General features: G+C 36.5%; 2 protein-coding genes across 2 annotated transcripts; one reads left to right on the top strand and one right to left on the bottom strand.

Moving 5' to 3' along the window:
• Positions 1-2388: 2388 nt before the first annotated feature.
• On the bottom strand, positions 2389-15958 carry LOC124153203. The gene is made up of 5 exons (XM_046526303.1): positions 15675-15958; positions 14801-15063; positions 13535-13840; positions 3573-3806; positions 2389-2749 (listed from the first exon to the last, which is right to left on the bottom strand). Exons 2-5 carry the CDS (start codon positions 15032-15034, stop codon positions 2441-2443), a joined length of 1083 nt encoding a protein of 360 aa, XP_046382259.1. The 5' UTR covers positions 15035-15063; positions 15675-15958; the 3' UTR covers positions 2389-2440.
• LOC124154127 lies at positions 7324-9691 on the top strand. The gene is made up of 3 exons (XM_046527661.1): positions 7324-7429; positions 7917-8167; positions 8922-9691. Exons 2-3 carry the CDS (start codon positions 7949-7951, stop codon positions 9228-9230), a joined length of 528 nt encoding a protein of 175 aa, XP_046383617.1. The 5' UTR covers positions 7324-7429; positions 7917-7948; the 3' UTR covers positions 9231-9691.
• Positions 15959-18784: the final 2826 nt, after the last annotated feature.

Genomic DNA, 18784 nt, shown 5'->3' with positions numbered 1-18784 from the left:
CGTCGCGTTTTCGCGCGCTTGAAATTTTTCACTTTTCATTTAATCACGAAAAATAGATGTCGTCATTTAAAAATCTAAATGCGTGAAATACGTACTCCAGGAGTAATAATCTTTCGATTCAGGCAATAAAAAAATAATAGGAAACCACCCTATTATAAATTTGTATGCATTCCTGCTTTCAGATTTGAAATTATGTGGCATGTATTGGCACAGCCTTCCTCTAAGAGTTTTTTATTTCTCATCCAATCAAGTAGAAGAAAAAAAAGGACGGTTTCTCAACTCGATATTTTCAATCAATAGGTAACCAACGGGTGAATCATGTGAATTTCATATGCGTCACAAGCAAAAATCATCTGCAGTAAACCATATATTTCCAATAGCAAACCCTCACTTCAATGACAGACTCGGCGTTACAACAATAGATATCAAATATTTGTAATTTACGTAACTGACTTGCTGGTTGAGATGCGGACAATAATATTCACATCCTCCTTCAGATTGGCCCTTGACACTATAGATGTGCGACCATATAAACCTGTGGTTGATTAATAACGTTGTGCTTGAATAGAAATATACTCCTTTTATGTTCAAATTTTTTTCCTAGTTACCACCGTATGCATTTCATTTGCGCAAGACGCATTTTAGACATTTATCCACGAACACACGTGAAAAATCACGCATTGCTATTCATACCTTATTTTATGAACAATCACTTACATGGATAGAACAAGTTTTCAGCCCAAGTAAAAGTTTCAAAATCGGCCTTATCCTTGTGGTTTCTCGATTGGGTATTGCCTTTTTGATGATAGCATAATTCAAGGGGATTGAATTAGTGCGGGTATTGTGGTGAGATTGAATCTTCAAAACCTTTTCGGGGTTGGCTCTAGGTTCAAGTCTCGGCCGCGGCAATGAGCTTTTGACGGTGTTCTGGGTACAGGAAGGGGTCAGCTGAGGTAATGCTATAGCGAGCACTGGTTCAGAACATGTGCCAGTACCTGATGTCTCCTCTATATTGTTATCTTCCACCAAAGTCTCCAGTGTGGTATCCGTTAAAGTTTTCAACCATTTCTCCTCTGTTTACACATGATAGTTGTTTTTTAAAACCGAATATGAACGTTATGATGTATTTTTTTGAAACGAAAACGATATGGCTATTGAATAGCTTCAAGCATATTTTCACGCGATCATAAGGTACAGCAGCCACTTTAATGAAGGGCTTACAATTTTACTCCACCTAAAATCACAATATTTGCTTTTATTCTCCTCTTGGATTATCCAAGGAACGCTTTATTCCAAACTCTATTTTTTCTTGGTACTTGTAGTCAGGAGGAAATAATGATTGTTATCCGCTGTGGACAAATTACTCGAGTGAGGCAACAGACATGATACTGTGTGGTATTAATATTAATTTTATTGAACTAACAATTTTAAAAATAAATATAATCTCTAACATATCAAACATGAATATGAATAATGAAACAGTAAGAATATTTATGAATCTTGAACATTTGTAATGAGAGGCTTTAGGATTTTGAGAGAGTTCAGTAATATTCACAAATAAAATCATTTCGTAAAACCCCCGTGAAATTAGCTTTTATGAGGTTTTTACGTTTCATGAGGGTGCTATCTTCGAATGAGACCCGGACCTTCATTATTGAATTACATTTTACCTTTGTGAGTGCTATATTTCTGGAAGGGAGTCCGAAAGATAAATGTACATGCACTTTATTACTTTGAAATAACTCGCTGGGTGTGTTGAACATTTTATCATTTCATTACACAGAAAATAATACGATCAATAAAATAAATCCATATTGTGAGTTACGTATTATGATTGACACTTGAAGGCAGGAGAAAGGTATTTACAATGATATGTGGCACTCATAACAGTGGAGAAAGAAAAGACAGATTGCTCCTTAAATTTACAATAGTTTTATTCATTAAATGTTTACAAAAATAAATATATACTTTGACAGCTAAAATGGGCATGAAGAACACATTAGTAGGAACATATATGTTTGTAAAATAATTTCAATGAGGCTATAATACACTTTTCAAGGTATGTATATTCTACAAATAAAACCACTTCTAAAAACCACGCGTTTTGAGACGTTATAGTTATAGGCATGGTCATTTGAGACCTCACTTTACCAGATATTCCGACTTAAAACCTGTGCGAGTAATGGATGAAAATTTATGAAAAATGAATATTTTGAATGAGACGCTATAACATTTTGTGACAGCTCAGTAATGCTCACAAATAAAATGACATTTAAAAAAAACCCGTGAGATATGTTTAGGATTTAGTCTGAAGTCATCAATTGCAGCACTCTGCGACTACGGAGAATCCATTTCATAGGAACTCCTCTACAATGAGTTTTTTGAAATGTTATGGTCGCAGGTAGGAATCATGAGTGGTGATGCCGCATCAGGATGTTGCTCAGAACCTGTGTGAGTATCGGATGCCTCCTCCGTATTGTGGCCTTTGGGTTCCGTATCTGCCGCCGTAGCCCCTGGAGTAGTGTCCGTGGACGTCCACTCGTCCCCTGCCGTCATTCGACTGCCACACGTTCCCCTCGCCCCTCGCCTCCACCCTCCTGCTCCCACCCTCGCCTCTGCTCACACCCACCTCCACACCACCACGGTCACCCGACTGACCTCCCTGGGGGGATGGTGCCCCCGGCTGGGTGCTCCTCCTCGAGCGAATACTTGGAGGAACATTTGCTGATGGATCCTGGTCGGATGGTGGCTGAAAATTTGAAGATGAAGATGTGATCAATGTTGTCATTTATGAGAGAAAAGACATTCAGGAAAGATAGGATATAGCCATGCGGTGATATATTGATATATATTAATTACTGATCTCATTTGCCCTAAAGAGCCGAATCTGGTTCAAAATTGATGAGAAGTAATTTTTAAAAAGTATTTTTGGATAGACTCGAGCATTTTTCTCCTAAAATCACTCGTTGAAGTTTCCGCAACTCTTATAAGAAATGGTTGTCATAATTTGAATGCAATTTAATTTGGAAAAATATATGTACGAAATCAGTCTTAGTGGCCCTCATCACAAGTGAGCACACAATAAAACTCCCTGTTCATGGCCTCCCAATTCAACGTAAAAGCCAGCTTCGAAAGTTGTTTCAAAATTATAAAGGCGTTTAGATATTTATTTTTTACTTTCACTTGCACACCAACAGCTACTAATTCATTCGAATTAAATTGAAGAATTAATAAAAGAATGTAGAATCAGTAGAATATTAGTTGAAGTCAAAGGTCCAACCGTAGCTCATCGCATTTAATTTTAGCGCAAGCTTTTTTCTCAATTCCTATCATGAATTTGTGCTGATATGGATTGTTTTATCATATTCTTCAGACAATAAATTCTGGAATTATTCCGCTCTCTATGATTTAGCCCCCTCAATTTAGAAAATCGTCAAAACTGGTAGCTTATTCAAGTTAGGGCTCATTTTTTCCATAGAGTCTGCTCCCAGCTCATTGTTAATTTCCCGGCCACTAAGACAGCAGTACATAAACGTCTGGCCGTACATCACTATTAGCTTATTGGTAATTACCTCGTTCCATTGTTCCTCGTCAACTGATTCGTCGTCTCTCGTTTTCATGATGAAATCCATAGGTGCTCTTTCAGAATTGGCGATCATCAATTCCACGGGAAGGACGGCCTCGTGCCGAGGAATTAAAAGCACTGCCCCCACTGGTGAATCTCTTAGATCGCGTATTGTTGGAAGCGCGGATACACCGACCATGAGGATCGCTGATAACGCCAACACTAGGCCCTTCATATTTTTTAATCGATTTCAGAGGTAGCCGACAAACTGAAAGAGAATTCCGTATAATGCACAATATTTCTTCATCTGAATTATTCGAAATTGATTATGTAAATACCCTCTGAAGTACTATAAAAGTAACACAAACAATTTATTTTATCCGATTCCAACAAAGTGTTATTTATTATGAGGACAGTAATTCATTATTGCGTTCAGTTCTTGACACTGAATTTTACGATACGTATACAAATTGCAATCATGAATGTAGTACACCACACGGGTTTCAAAGGTGGTCATAAAAGGTCCACACTTCCATGTAACTGTTTCTCCAGTGACAATACCTTTTATTTCATTGAAATTTTCTTTGGTACTTGAAAAAATAGCACTAGCGAGAAAACGTCTCCAGAATTAACACAATGTACAGACTATTTTTTAAATTTTTACTTATTTTGGTGTAAATTTTAGAAAGATCATAAATAACTTTAAAAAGAAAAATGGCTACGATTTTTATAAAAATAAATTTTCTTTGAGCGCCCCTAAAATTCAATTTTAATATTGATTGGTAACTATTGCAGAAAAAAAAGAACTCACCTTGCTATAAAAACACTCCGATTCTGCTAAATCTTCCTGACCGATTTTCTTTCTCCGCACAGGAGTGAAAGATGCTGATTTATGCCCACGCTAGGATGCTGGAACAAGTGAATGATGCCGACCCGATCTCAGCTCAATCTTTTATACCCCTCATATTGGATTGTGAGTCTTGGAAATTCCACTCGTAGCACTATGTTGAGGGCGGTTCTTCCCCGACAGCAAGGAAATGTTCAATCCGCGGGACTTTTTTAGAGATAAGCGTAAGAAATGTAAGCAAAGAATAAATGCCTACTATCAGTGACTGATCTTTGGGGGGGCTATAGCCTCCCCCCAATGGGTCGTAACGCACACTTGAAAAAATAGACATTTTTGGAGGTTGCCACTTTGTACAAAAGTATATAATTATATCTTCTGATATATTTACCCACTTTGACGAATTGAAATCCAAATTAGCCCTAAACGTAGGGCCTATTTTACACGCTTTTGGTATTTTAAAATCCAGTTCCAAATCTACAAAGGGGCAAAGACGGCCTATGGCCCACCCCTCCCCTTGTGTATCCAATGTAGGTACACTAAATAGAATGGTATTTTTTGTTTGGCCCCTAACTACTACTGGGAGGTGAGGAACCTCCCAATCAGACCCCCCCCCCTTGGCCTCTCCTAGATCCGCCACTGCCTACTTTATTATATTTATATGAAATTATGTGTATTTAGTTATATTTTTCTAATTAACCATATATTAAATATTTTTAAATTAATGCGATTCATCTATCATATGTATTTGCCTCCACGACTGTTGGTCAAAATCCGTTGACATGATTCGACTTAACCTTATAGTTACGCAATTTTTCATCGGATATTGCAGAGGCTTCAGTTACCATAACTGTTCGATTAATTATTATTCAACTCTGCTCTTTCTTTTTATTATTTTAGAATTTTGATTGCCATGTTTTAATTTTTTTCATAATCCTCCCCTACCAAGAGCTGAAATGAACTTTTAAATGAGAGGTATAAAATCGAGGTGCGACGGCATCGAGGAAAAAATGATGTTCATAAAAATAGCAGTTTTTCTTTTTGCATTTTATTCGAGAATTCTTCTCGGATTGGCTCTTAGGTAATGGTTATAAAGGCCAACGTTTTGACGTGAGAGCTATTCATTTGAAGCTTTGACCTTAAACATTCTACATTAGACGTTCTTACTGAAAATAATAGTAAAAAAAGCAGATAAAGTTTTATCTAATGAATAATTCGTAATTACTATATTTATTGAACTTAAATCTTTTTATGCGCCTAGAGCATATTTTGATGCGGTAGATAAAGTGGACTGTCATGAGCAGAAAACCGTAACGCTGTACCTCTATCAATAAATCGTCTGCGCATAACTCTTGAACTATGAACTCTTAGATAAACTATTGGCTATTGAGCTACTCATGAAAGAGCCGTGTATATCAACAACATCCCACTGCTGGAAATTTATGCCCAAAGTTTTAATGCATTACAGTAATCATACAATTTTGGAGGAATTCTTACCCTACCCATTTTTTCATTCGCTCCTACATAAAGAGCATTGACCTCCATGAAGGTGTTCACTCAAAGGACTCACCAAAATGTTTATTTTTGGAAACAAAGGGGTAAAAGTGTTTTTTTACGATAAATAGTTCCGAGTACACTTCTGCATTGAAGTGAAAGCTCGACAGTAGGCAAATTAAAAAGGAGCTGACTTGCAAGAACAGGCTAGACGGAAAGAAAAAAATCTAGAAGTTGTTTTAGGAAGTAGGCAAAAAATTACTTACGGAATAGGAAAAAGAGAAAGATAAAATTCACTGAACAATGTTATCAGTCGCAGTGCATTTATGAAGAAAACTCTGAAAGTGAATGTACTTGGGAAGGTAGGAAAAGGTCGCCTAAGAATAAGTATTTGAGCTAGAATAAGAATAAGATAAAATACAGAAAATCAGTGTGAAAGAACGGAAAATGAAGGTGAAAGTTTGCATAGACAATACATCGGCCTTTAGGAAAATATTCTATAAATGGCAGTTGCGTTTTTAATTTCAAACCTTTTCTTTCAAATTATTTTTAGATCAATCGATATTTCAAGGTCATCAAGGGCTATCCTGCATTTTACATGAAATTTCATGGTCTTCAAGGGATAATTTCCGCCTGATGCAATTTCATTCACCTCACCTTATTAGATTTTGGTAGCTTTTATGCCAAAAGATAATAGTTTTATTTTATTTTTCTCTTAAATTTTGACGGGAATATACCAGGAAAGTTAGTAAGAGGTCGGCAGAGGAATAGTTATTCACACGAGAAGTAGAAGAAGATTATATACGGGAAATCAGTAATCACTCGTCAGCAGCGTACATATTTTGAATAAATCAAAAAAGGATTAAGAGTGCACTAATTCCGTATTAGAGTTTGTATTTGTCTTGAACGGGTTTCGAACCCGTATGACCTTAAAGTAAGTCAGTTCTCAAGGTATCATATTTGGTGAGTTTTTTATTGACCTTATATCAGCATTACTTACAAGTTCAACAGATTCATATTTCAATTGGTGGAAGTTAGACATATTTAAATAAATAAAAGATCGAACGATCTTTTATTTATTTAAATCAGCATTACTTATTTAATTAATGCCAGTAATGACGCCTTAATAATTAAGTTTTTCTATTCAGAAAGCCATTCCCTTCATTACCTCATTTTCTCACAAATACGCTTCCTCTAGAATGCGGATTATTATGATAAAGAAGACCTTTCGTACACTCAGACACACTCGTTTTCCACGGATATTCAACTGCGTTCGCTCTCCTGCCCTCTCAAAACAGTTCCGCGGATGCTTTCTTCCCCCTCCGAAGGGGAACCACCGCTCCAAGCCGGCTGCTGAGAGTGGAAATCCCGATGCCATCGGAGAAGCGTATAAAAGATAGGGTTGAGGAGATCTTGACCATCAGTCGCTCATCAGCACGGCATACAAGCTAAAGGAACCTACCTATCGAGGACAACTTTGGCAGTCAATTCATCGGAAATTATTAGAGCAAGCGTTCCTTCCCTTAGTGAGTTATTATAGCTTGTTAATACAGTCGTTAACCACCAGTTGGACTAACATAAATTATAATAATTCTGAAATAATCCTGGCACATTTAACATTTCGCTTTTCGACGTACTGCCTTCACTTTTCGTGGATTAAATGAGCTATTAATTATAATAACGTCATTGTTATCTATTAGTTGTCATAATACAGTGCTCGAGAAAGTGGTGACCTTCATACTGAATATATCCTGGGAAATGCGTGCCTCATAATTAATTACAGTCAATTTTTGCAATCTTCGTTTTTATTATAACGTGTAGAAAATGATTGAATGTATGCAATTTGTTTCCTAAGTTAGTTGATCGATATAATTTGTAGCATTATTTCTGAGAGGTTAGGTCATAAAATTATTCACTAAAAATTATTATAATTGCTTTGAAGAAAAACAGTTAACTATTCATAGTGTGAGCAGCGAATTTTTTAATAAGGTGGACTGTGGAACGATCTTTCAGATTGATTTTAAGACCCTTGAATCTTGAAAGAGATGAAGACGTTTCTGTTGGCTCTGTCTGCGGCCCTGCTGGTAGTGGCCTCCGGATTCCCAAGGACGGATGAGGGACCGATTGGTGCATTGATCTTGATTCCAAACGATAAAATATTGCTTCCCCTGCCGTTAACCCTAATGCGTTCAACTCCGGAAGCTGTGAACGACGAGATACCTTACGATGAAGTTCATGAAGCAAGGGAGTACCAGCGGAATGAGGTGAGTTTGTCCAAATGTATAACTTTATCAATCTACCGCTCAAATGCACTTAAATTAATGCATAATAATTAAAAATGAGATTAACGCGCTAATGCAATATGCAATATACGGGTTAAATACCTTCATGACTGACTCAGAGAAAAAACACCTTCAGTGAATATAACACGATATATACAGTCTGTTTTCACGCAGGTTTTATGATTATTTTTTAGACTATTAAGGGTAGGTAACATTGCAAACATCCTAGCATCGTACATTTATGACGTGGCTAAAATTGAACTAACAGTATGAATATTCCTCATTGGAGATTGTACTTGCCTTTACCGGATTTCCAAACCGGATTACCTTAAAGTAACTTTTCTTCTACTTGAATAATATAAGTATCTTATTTGCAGAGTTTATATTGAGTTTAGAGGAGAAGCAAGCTAAGTCTCATGCTGCCAGACATAAATTGCCATGTGTACATTCAGACAAAAATCTATTTATTTTCAGTTAGTTTGTAAACATGAACCTGCGCGAGAAAATTTATCGGCAATCTCTCTCCTGTTAAATTTTTAATAGAGCTCATGCATTAAATTTCAGAGTAAGTTCAAGGTTCATGTATCTCTTATTTATTTAATGATACTCAGTGACCACCGGTCACTTTAAATATTAGTACTTTCTTTTCTGACATTTACTTCTTATGCTATAATTCCAATTTCCACACACAGCACGTTTAACTTTCCTCCATAAATTCCAAATCCTTCATTTTCAGCCACCATCCGACCAGGATCCTTCTGCACATATTCCTTCAAGCATTCGATCGAGGAGGAGCACCCAGCCGGGGGCACCATCCCCCCAGGGAGGTCAGTCGGGTGACCGTGGTGGTGTGGAGGTGGGTGTGAGCAGAGGCGAGGGTGGGAGCAGGAGGGTGGAGGCGAGGGGCGAGGGGAACGTGTGGCAGTCGAACGACGGCAGGGGACGAGTGGACGTCCATGGACACTACTCCAGGGACTACGGCGGCAGATACGGAACCCAAAGGCCACAATACGGAGGAGGCATCCGATACTCGCACAGATTCTAACCATCATCCTGATGCGGCATCACCAGTGATGATTCGTTCCTGCAACCAAGTCATCTAAAAAATAACATCACAACGGGAATCTTCTTAAATGAATTTCATTCGTTGAAGGCTTTCCGTTGTCTTAAAATGTTTAAGTTTCTCATAAAATTGTGCAAGATCCATCAATGTTCATACTCGTTTTTGTTCATATCCATCTTTATATGATTCTTTTATCTTCAAGAGTTTATGTAATTTTTTATACATTGTAAAACTAAAAAGGCGTCATAAACTTTATGTGCCATCTCCTTCTCATCTCATGACGCCTTCCTTCGACCAACACATCCCAAAAACCTCATTACAAAGGAGTCCTTATGAAATTAATTTCATTTCAAGGAGGTGTTCAGCAGTCAAAAATTATTTCTTTGCTCTTAAAATTGTTTAACATTAATGTTCCTTCTGATGCGTGTTTCATATCCATTTATAAAAAAATATCTTCAATAGTTAATTTATATTTTATACATTACAAAAATAAAAATGCTTCATGGACCCTATGTGAAATCTTTTAATTTACCGTTCTCCTCAATGGGCGTGCAACATACCATTTTGAATACCTTTCCCCTCCTTTCAACTACCATGCCAATAAATGGTCATCGGTTACGTGAATAGTTATAGTTGAAGTGAAATATTTATCTTGGCCCTGAGTATGCCACCCTATGTGCCTACAGTCTTGGTTGCCTTTTGATGTTCCTCACGGTGCAATTACAAAGAACGATACGTTTTTGCCAATATTCGACTGACAATGAGTGCCGCTAAACTTTACCTCGTATATCCCTTTGTGTACATGTTTTGAACTCATTTCTTTCCGTATGAAATCACTCTTTTTGGTCACACTTCTACGACTTATTACCGTGCCATGCAAAACATGAACGCATTTACTGATTAAATCATGGAGCATTATCCTTCAAGAAATTCAAAATTCTTAAAATATGTAAAATGTTCCGATCGATTGATCTCAATAGTCCCATAAAATGTGATCGTAATGGGAAAATTGAGTCACGAAATTTTATACCTGGATAGCTGATATCAGAACGAAACAAAGTTACCAATTATGTTGAGGTCGAAAGCGAGCTATTTTAAAACTACGGATACTTTTAGTTAAGCGCTTCGATTGACCCCGAGTCTGCCCTGTTGCCGGATTTTCATGACTATTCAATGACTTCGATTACTTTGCCTGACAGAGACCATGATGACATCCGGCAACTGAGCAAACTCGTGACCAATCGGAGCGCTTGGTTAAAATAATAGGTCAATTTGGTTTTTACTGGCATCATATTCCTAGGGTAGAAATTTCGTGACACAATTTTTCTTCATCTTGTAAATACTGAATTTAGTTCTAAGTAGTCAACCCTTGGGTCGGTTGGCAGTAGTCGTCCATCGTTGTCTGTCTTCCCCCAACGTTTTCAGCTCCAGGTAATTGTTTCAGCCTTTGTCTTTCATTACTTGGGTAATGTAATTCAACCTTGGTCTTCCAAAATATGAATACAGTATTAATTATTCTGATACCTGTTATACCTAGTGTACCCTCAACATATCTATGCATCTTGATATTGCACCGCTCATAAAGACAGAAAATTTACATTTCCATCTGAAAGTTAATGGTGTACCACCAGCATTTTTTGGCGATTCTTCTTCAGTAATTACGGCTGATACATTCCATCAATTTCGATTTACTGTCAACGACACATCTCTCTAGCGACTTACCTGAAGTGCATCATTTTCATTATATCAGGATTTTTGCAGCGAGTGCATTCGTTATTTTGATCGAAATACCCCGTCTGCACTAACTATCATAGCTTTTGCGTACGCTTCATCAACCTTTGCCATTCCTTTTTGACCTTTCCCAAAATTTTCCTTAGAACGGTGACATCTTTAAGGCTGAATAGTCATTTCAACCTGCATTATGGCCCACCGAAGATCAAAATTTTATGTGTTGTTGTATAATTTGTATTTATGTTTCCAGAATTATATACATGTGATGCCCTTGATTTATTTCACCCACTTGACATCACGCTAAGGTTTTTGAAAGAATATCCTTGACTACTTTGCAAATCGTCTGCACCAGTTAGTCTCTGATGGCCATTATGACCGTGTCACTTCTTCTCAAACGATTGAAATAAATTTTCCGTTCGTTCACGATCCCTATTACGATATTAATTCCCCTGTTTCAGATTTATCCAACAAATATGGATCCCAAACCCTCAGAAGCAATTTTTAAAAGCAGATTGAATTGGATTTACTTTAAAAATTCAAGCAGCACTTTTTTGTACCATCAATTTATAAACGTATCACTTGAAACTTTTTTGGCATGATGCATCTAAGAAACTGTCTTGGATAGATATATGGCGAAGTTCTAACAAAACATATCTCAAAAATAGCAGCTTTTCAGGAGAGCAAAAAAAGGTTTATCTTTTTAATTTTGTATAATTTTAATTGAAATTAAAAACAAAAAATACATAAAATTGAAAAGGAAGCATACGTTTACAAACAAAGAGTTGTTTTTTGGTTGAATTTTATTATGTATTGACAGTATCAGCATTATTAACTCAGACCGGTCAAATCTTGACATACGTGGTTAGAACTTTGCCATCGATATGTGCCTCAGGCAGGTTTTGAAGGACATAGTGGAGAAGAAATCAACGATACTGAATTAACCATCTCAGTAAAGGGATAAAGAGATAGCTTCGGTTAACCAGTCGTATCACAAGTAAGTCATGAACGAATTCATAGACCTGGTAAAAATTTTATAACACATCGGTGCCATCATTAGCTACTGAACTGAAGTATTTTCAAGGAGTGAACTTCATTTGGTTAGAGCTTGATTTGAGAGTATAGAGGAAGGTTTTTCCCTCACCCCTCTCCTCAGCAGCGTTTCCAGCTCTCTTATTTACTCCCTAGTCCCCAAATATCATGCTCTAGAAAATACCTTTTTTTTCATCTGAATTGGAAATTTTTTAAACCATCATCATGTCAACAACCCTAAGATTGGTTTGACGCATCTTACTATAAAATTCACTAATTCTTGATTTACTTTGTGGTATCCCATTATAAGTTTTCCCCAGATATCAGACAATTACTTATACCACTTATTTTAATCAGAGTTTCACCCGGGTTTCAATGAATTGTCATCATCTTAGGATCATTCAATTTGCGCCTGAAGATGATGACAATTCATTGAAACACGGGTCGCGCTCTGATAAAAATAAGTGGTATAAGTAATTGTGTGATATCCAGGAAAACTTAAGCACCTTACTATGCCGCTATCCTATCCGCTAGCCTTTTCATAGTGATGTATTTCTACTCTTACATGGTTTGCCACCTATTCTAAGTAACTCATTGGGGGAGTCCCTTGCCTTTCTTCCTTTCCACTAGCAATTTTTATGTACTTAAAAATGGAGAAGACTATAAATTCAATACACTTTGTTCGAGACACGTGTGCATATTGCTATAATTAAAGAAAGAGGTAAAACATAAGGCTTCAATGGAATCCCGTTGACGTTAAAATAAGCTTAAGTACTTAGTAAACTTATACTGAGTGCTGTCCACGAATTAGTAGAGAGGGGTCAATGGTGAAACTCATTGACTATTAATTTATTTAAATAAATTTACAGGAAAATGTATACATGCTCTATCTAGAAAAGGGACTTATGAGCAGGTCCGTGAAAAACGTGCATTAGAGTAAATGGAAGAAATTGGAACATCTATTTTGCTTTAGCCCTTATTGTATAGGCAGCAATACTTTTCAAGCATTTATTTTCTGTTTTCGTGTGATAATTGTCTTTGAATATCGATCATGAACGTCGTTACTTAGTCAAATTAAATGTAAGGGCTCACAGTTTTTCTCCACCTAAAATCATATTATTTGCTATAACTCTTCTATGGGTTTATCAAAGTAAATGTTTTTTTGAAATTCTATGGCCGTTTAGTATTTAAAGATAGGAGGAATGCTTTTGATACGTTATGGACACATTATTCGGGTTAAGAAAAATGCATGATATGGTGGTATTCAAATCAATTTTATTCAAGTAACATTAAAAAAAATATATATCTATTTCAACACATAAAACACGAATACAATGAATAAAATAGTAGCAAAATATATGAATCTTTAATATTTTAATGAGATGCTTAAGTATTTTACAACAGCTCAGCAATGATTACGAATTGAATAAATTAAAAAAAAGTACCGTAAAAATGAGCTTTTATGAGATTTTTAGGATTGAGACTGTTGTCATCAGTCGCAGTACTCGGCAGCAATTAGTGGCTCAGAACCTGTGCGAGTATCGGATGCCTCCTCCGTATTGTGGCCTTTGGGTTCCGTATCTTCCGCCGTAGTCCCTGGAGTAGTGTCCGTGGACGTCCACTCGTCCCCTGCCGTCATTCGACTGCCACACGTTCCCCTCGCCCCTCGCCTCCACCCTCCTGCTCCCACCCTCGCCTCTGCTAACACCCACCTCCACACCACCACGGTCACCCGACTGACCTCCCTGAGGGGATGGTGCCCCCGGCTGGGTGCTCCTCCTCGAACGAATACTAGGGGCAACATGTGCTGGAGGATCAAGTTCGGATGGTGGCTAAAATTAGAGAATAAAAACATGATTTATATTCCCATTTCTGAGATAATGTGTATTAAAAAGATAATATGCATATATATGCTAGGATATTGATATCTCGTTCCTAATAATCCGTGCAAACATGTTAAGCTGTAGGCATATTCATTGATATATCACCATTGTATTTGATCTTCTCGCCGTTTACCATTTTTCAGAACTTCATCGTATTTTTTTAGTCTGGTAATCTCATAAAACTTTGCGAAGCAACAGCCTTCACGATTTTTATTGAATGACATGGAATTTTAGGATGACCTACAAAAAGTTTGATTATTTGAATAATGTCTAAGAATATTTTTAGTGGAATGACTATATTTAGTAATCGTGAAATAGAATCGACAGGACATTGATATTTTTTTCTGCTTCAATCAAGATTCTAAGCGGAAAACCGTGGTTTAAAGGTGTAGGCTACGAATTTGTAGCTATAATATCAATTTAATACCTTGTACACTGACACTGATATTACTGCATTAATAAGAAGTATTTGACTGTATCGAAATAAGAAGGCCGAATACTCTTCCACTATGAAATGGTTTGATACTTTGAATTGGAATTAAAATTCCTAAATCACCAGCATAATCCCTAACTCATGAGCGCCGATATTTTATTTTACAGGAATCCTGCCTTGGCGCCATGGCTTTTGAAAATTCAACAATTCAGAAAATATGCCGTCTATTTGGAGCAAAAATGGATATTACCTGTGGAGGAAACCCACACTAACGTGGTTGTAATCCCAAATTACTTTCAAGGAGAGAAAAAGGCAATTTGGAGACTGAAAATGGAGCTTGAGCATCAATTGGAAAACGCTGATTTTTCAGGTAAATATATCTTACGTTTTTAAATGACCTTTTAGCTCACATTTATTTTATATTATTTTTTATTGTATATTATTTTTATGTTTATTATATGTTATATTTACTGTACCTCATGTATTTCTTCAATATCAGTTCCAGACTCATCCACCTGGGCTGTGTGGTCCTCGTCTCTTGGTTGAAGATCTTCATCTTCCGCACGGGTATGGAGTTGCAGAGGAATTAACTTAGGGCGCGGGAGCACGTATACAGCTGCCAAGGGTTGCTCAGTCAGGTAGGTGCCCATCGGAAACGCAGATACTCCCACCATGAAGGTCACGGAAAGTGCAAATGCCAGTGCATTCATTTTGGTAGACAGGAAAAGTTCTCTTCAATCTGAAAAACATAAAGAATAAGCGTACATGGCGTTTTATTAGAAATCAAGTAAGAGTGATATAAAGAAGTTGTAAAAGATTTTCCTTCAAAGACCATTATTGTTCGATTTCTTATGTTTCAATTATATGCCGAATTAACGAAGCAATTCGAATGAATGGCGAGAATAAATTTAATTTCCCCCGTACATATATTGGTAAGTTTTGAAATGAACTAATCTTTGCCTTTCAAGTGGAAAAAGGCCATATTGAATCCAAAGTCCAATTTATAATAATAGTTTAATGAAACAGCTAAATTAACATAATTTAAGCGCAAGAGTTGTGATGTAAAATCAAATTTCAAGGAGGCCTGTGCACATTTTTTTTCATAATGGGAATAGTTGAGTTAATAATAGTGATCGTGCATAAATATTATTTCTGCTGATGATACTTGTACAGATAGTGGAATATATAATATTTAGCCGGATTACTAAAGTTGGTATTAGGATTCAAGTTCCTTCGAATCTTCTAAATCGAAATAAAAATATTTCTGGACGGTAAAGTAACTAATAACAAATTTCATTAAGTTAAAGTGGTACTGAATTGATGTTTATTAATTACTGGATGGAAACTTACCAGGTGAATTATATTCTTCCCACACGATAGAATTTCTCCTGGGATGCTTGGTATTCGCGATGCAGTCTTCGGTTGCTCCCAAGGTCCCTTAAACACACTATGGTGCTATGGCAATTGAATGATGCTGGAGACCATCTCGGTCACATCATTTATATGCTTCTCTGAGCCTCGGGAAGTCCGCTCGCCTTGTTTTTAGAGGAGCGGTTCTTCCCCGGTCCCCAAGGGAACGCTTTCCGATGAAGACGTTCCGAGTACACGATGCGTCGTCGGCCGGGGAGGCACCGTGCAAGTGGAAGGACGGTGACCTCGGACGATGGCTCCAGAGTTCGTGCCCTCGTGTCTACTGCGCGAGGTGATATGGCACGTCGCGTCGCGTGCCGCTTGGTCTTGTATTTCCCGATGGCGTAATATTGCTTTTCCAATTCAATTTGCAAACTATGGCGAAGCTTTTGATACATATATGTACCCATGGCAGCATAAATGTTGTTATTATTGCAATGAAACATTTGCCAATCACAGCAAGTGTTTCATCGTTTTTTAAAATTAAGTATCATTTATGCCGCTGGTTCAATAAAATCTACTATAATCTCATACGTTTTTGGATAAAACATATGTGCATATTTTTCTAATAAATATTGAAACATAAAAGCTTTTGAGGTACAAGAATGCATAAATTATATTGGAGTAGGTAATTTCTTAATTTAATCAGAATTGTCGCGCAAAAACAATTATTTTCTGTAATATTGATTCTACTACCCACCGCCTATTGATTGCACTAATACCGGCATGCATAGAAAAAGCTTCACACGCTATCTCTCAAAATATCTAACAATGACTTTCTGTAATTGCATCAAGGAACAATGTATCTCTTTATCGCAGAGGTATATGCTATATCTTAACTCATATTCAAGAAGCAACAATATCTTTTAAATGAGAAAATCTTTTTGCTAACATTGTTCTTTGAGAATTATTTAAACAATTTTAGGGCACCTACTGAATGAAAATTTCATTAATCATGTCCCAGGGATTAAAAATCCACAAGTGAATAATTTGTTCGTTTTCTCTCGCTATAATGGTTCGCATCGGGTCGCTTATTCCACTTTTGTGGTCTTACATGCCATATGGTATTCCAGTTGGGCTGCGCCAGAGATTCCGCTCACATTCAAAATTGATTTTAGGACTACGATTTAGAGCATATAGTTTATTTTCAATCTAAATAATGTAGAATGGGTAATTGGACCAATCAATTTCGGTGAGATTTTCCTATACTGCTCAATTACATGACTGCGAAAGACATTGGGATTGTAAAGAAAACCTAGGCCTCATTGGGTGTGCGGCGCAAACTGGATACGGCGTACTAGAGGGATCTCTAGTATGTTTCACATTTAAAAAACAATTAAAATAACTTCGGCTAATTTCAGTAGTTTCTTAAGGTATTTCGAATACCATTCCTGAAGATAGATAAATATTCCCTTCTCTAATGGATCATTCCATTGAATCTATTTCATTATCAATTCAGTATTATTCTACAATCTATTAAGTATTGCTCAATAAATCGCAATATTGGTTCCGAAACTAAAGGATTATGTATTTGGTTACCAGTCAATTAAAATTAGCATTCGAATAAATTTAATGAACTTGATTACTCCGCAGTTAACACGTAATGGTGCTTAGGCCTGTGAATGATACTGAATATTATCTCAGTCATAATATACACGCATCAGCTGACATGAGTTTAATTTCAAATATTAAATGAATACCTTATCTTCCAGAATCAATTATCATTTATTGCACATAATTATCATCTATTATCTGAATGTTTTGTCTAAGAAAAATATTTAACAGTGTATTATAGTTTTTTGATTGGTACTCTTTAAGCTCAAGGTTGATAATTTACACAATTCTTCAGCATTAAAAATTCTATCGTATTGTCTTACGCTATTATCGTAAAAAATGAAAAAAATTGAAAGCAAAACCACCAAAAACCCTCAATAGAATATCTCATGCCTATATTCGCAGCAAAAAGTTTCTCTCCTGAAACTGTGATATGATTTGTGATAGTTAAATCCTATGAATTAAAGAGTTAAACGAATTTATTTCGCTGTCCGTTAGCTTTCAACGTGTGCCATTAGCAAGTATTATTTAATTGGCGTAATCATAATCAAAATTTAGGGCATGCTTAAATCGGTGCTTATCCATTCGTCACTGTAATTGTAAAAATTTCCCAGAGGGGAAGTAATATTTATTTTTGTATCTCCATCTTTTCACTTTTTCCTTTCGCCACTGCATATTAAAAACCGTGTAAAATATTCTTTTTTGCCCTTAACTGAACAAAACCATCAAATCTTCTGAACGGAATTTTGTGCTGAAAGTCCTTTTAATTCCTTTTACTTGCGTTTGATTGAGCTGAAATTAAAAATATTCTTTGAACGTTGAAAAATGGCATGGATAAATTTTATATGTCTATGTTAGTGTGTATTTGCTGTATGGACGATTTGGAGTATGAGTGTGGAACCAAATTGTGCGTTAAAATATTTTGATAGGGTCAGCCGTAAATGTAGTATGAAATTGAATAACTGAGCCTATATTGAACTTTTATTTTATAATATTTCCACTAATAAAGGTATTTTCTGTTATTATTATTCGCAAATTTTCTCGCATATCCCTCAGTCGCTACCTCTAATCACAAGTTTTCTATGTGAATTAAATGCTACTTAAAAGCTTTCGATGAAGAAAACGTTGCCAATTTACTCCTATTTGCGTCTCACCCTCACTCAGAGATTCAACCAAAAAGTAGTTTAGTTAGGTGAGGGTGGATCTCAGCCCAAATTAAAGCATATACCAGTGCGATTGACACATTCAGGATGAAGAAGGTAGTTAGTTACTTTTCCTGCGCCACAGGAGACTTCGAGAAATTTAATTTTGGAGTGTAGGAAGGCTTCTCCCGGGATTGGAATTCAGTTTAATTCGATCACTTACCGAATAAACTACATTCTACATCTCTAGGTTCTCCCAATATCGTCTGAGATGTGGATAAAATCGACAGGATATAGAGAATCGTCTTCGGCGTTCGAGGTGAACCAGGTGTTAGGACCCGATGTACACACCTG

This window comes from Ischnura elegans, chromosome 2 (assembly GCF_921293095.1).
Source record: "Ischnura elegans chromosome 2, ioIscEleg1.1, whole genome shotgun sequence".
Taxonomy (NCBI): Eukaryota; Metazoa; Arthropoda; class Insecta; order Odonata; family Coenagrionidae; genus Ischnura; species Ischnura elegans.
Note: the sequence above shows the minus strand (reverse complement) of the source record. Positions and strands in the feature narration are given on the sequence as shown.

Coding starts and splice junctions, on each gene's coding strand:
- LOC124153203 (XM_046526303.1), bottom strand. CDS start 15,034: ATGAATGCACTGGCATTTGCACTTTCCGTGACCTTCATGGTGGGAGTA. Junction 13,841..14,800: donor ATATTGAAGAAATACATGAG/GTACAGTAAATA, acceptor CTCTAATTTTAG/CCACCATCCGAACTTGATCC. Junction 3,807..13,534: donor TCCGATACTCGCACAGGTTC/TGAGCCACTAAT, acceptor TGAAATCGATTA/AAAAATATGAAGGGCCTAGT.
- LOC124154127 (XM_046527661.1), top strand. CDS start 7,949: ATGAAGACGTTTCTGTTGGCTCTGTCTGCGGCCCTGCTGGTAGTGGCC. Junction 8,168..8,921: donor GGGAGTACCAGCGGAATGAG/GTGAGTTTGTCC, acceptor CTTCATTTTCAG/CCACCATCCGACCAGGATCC.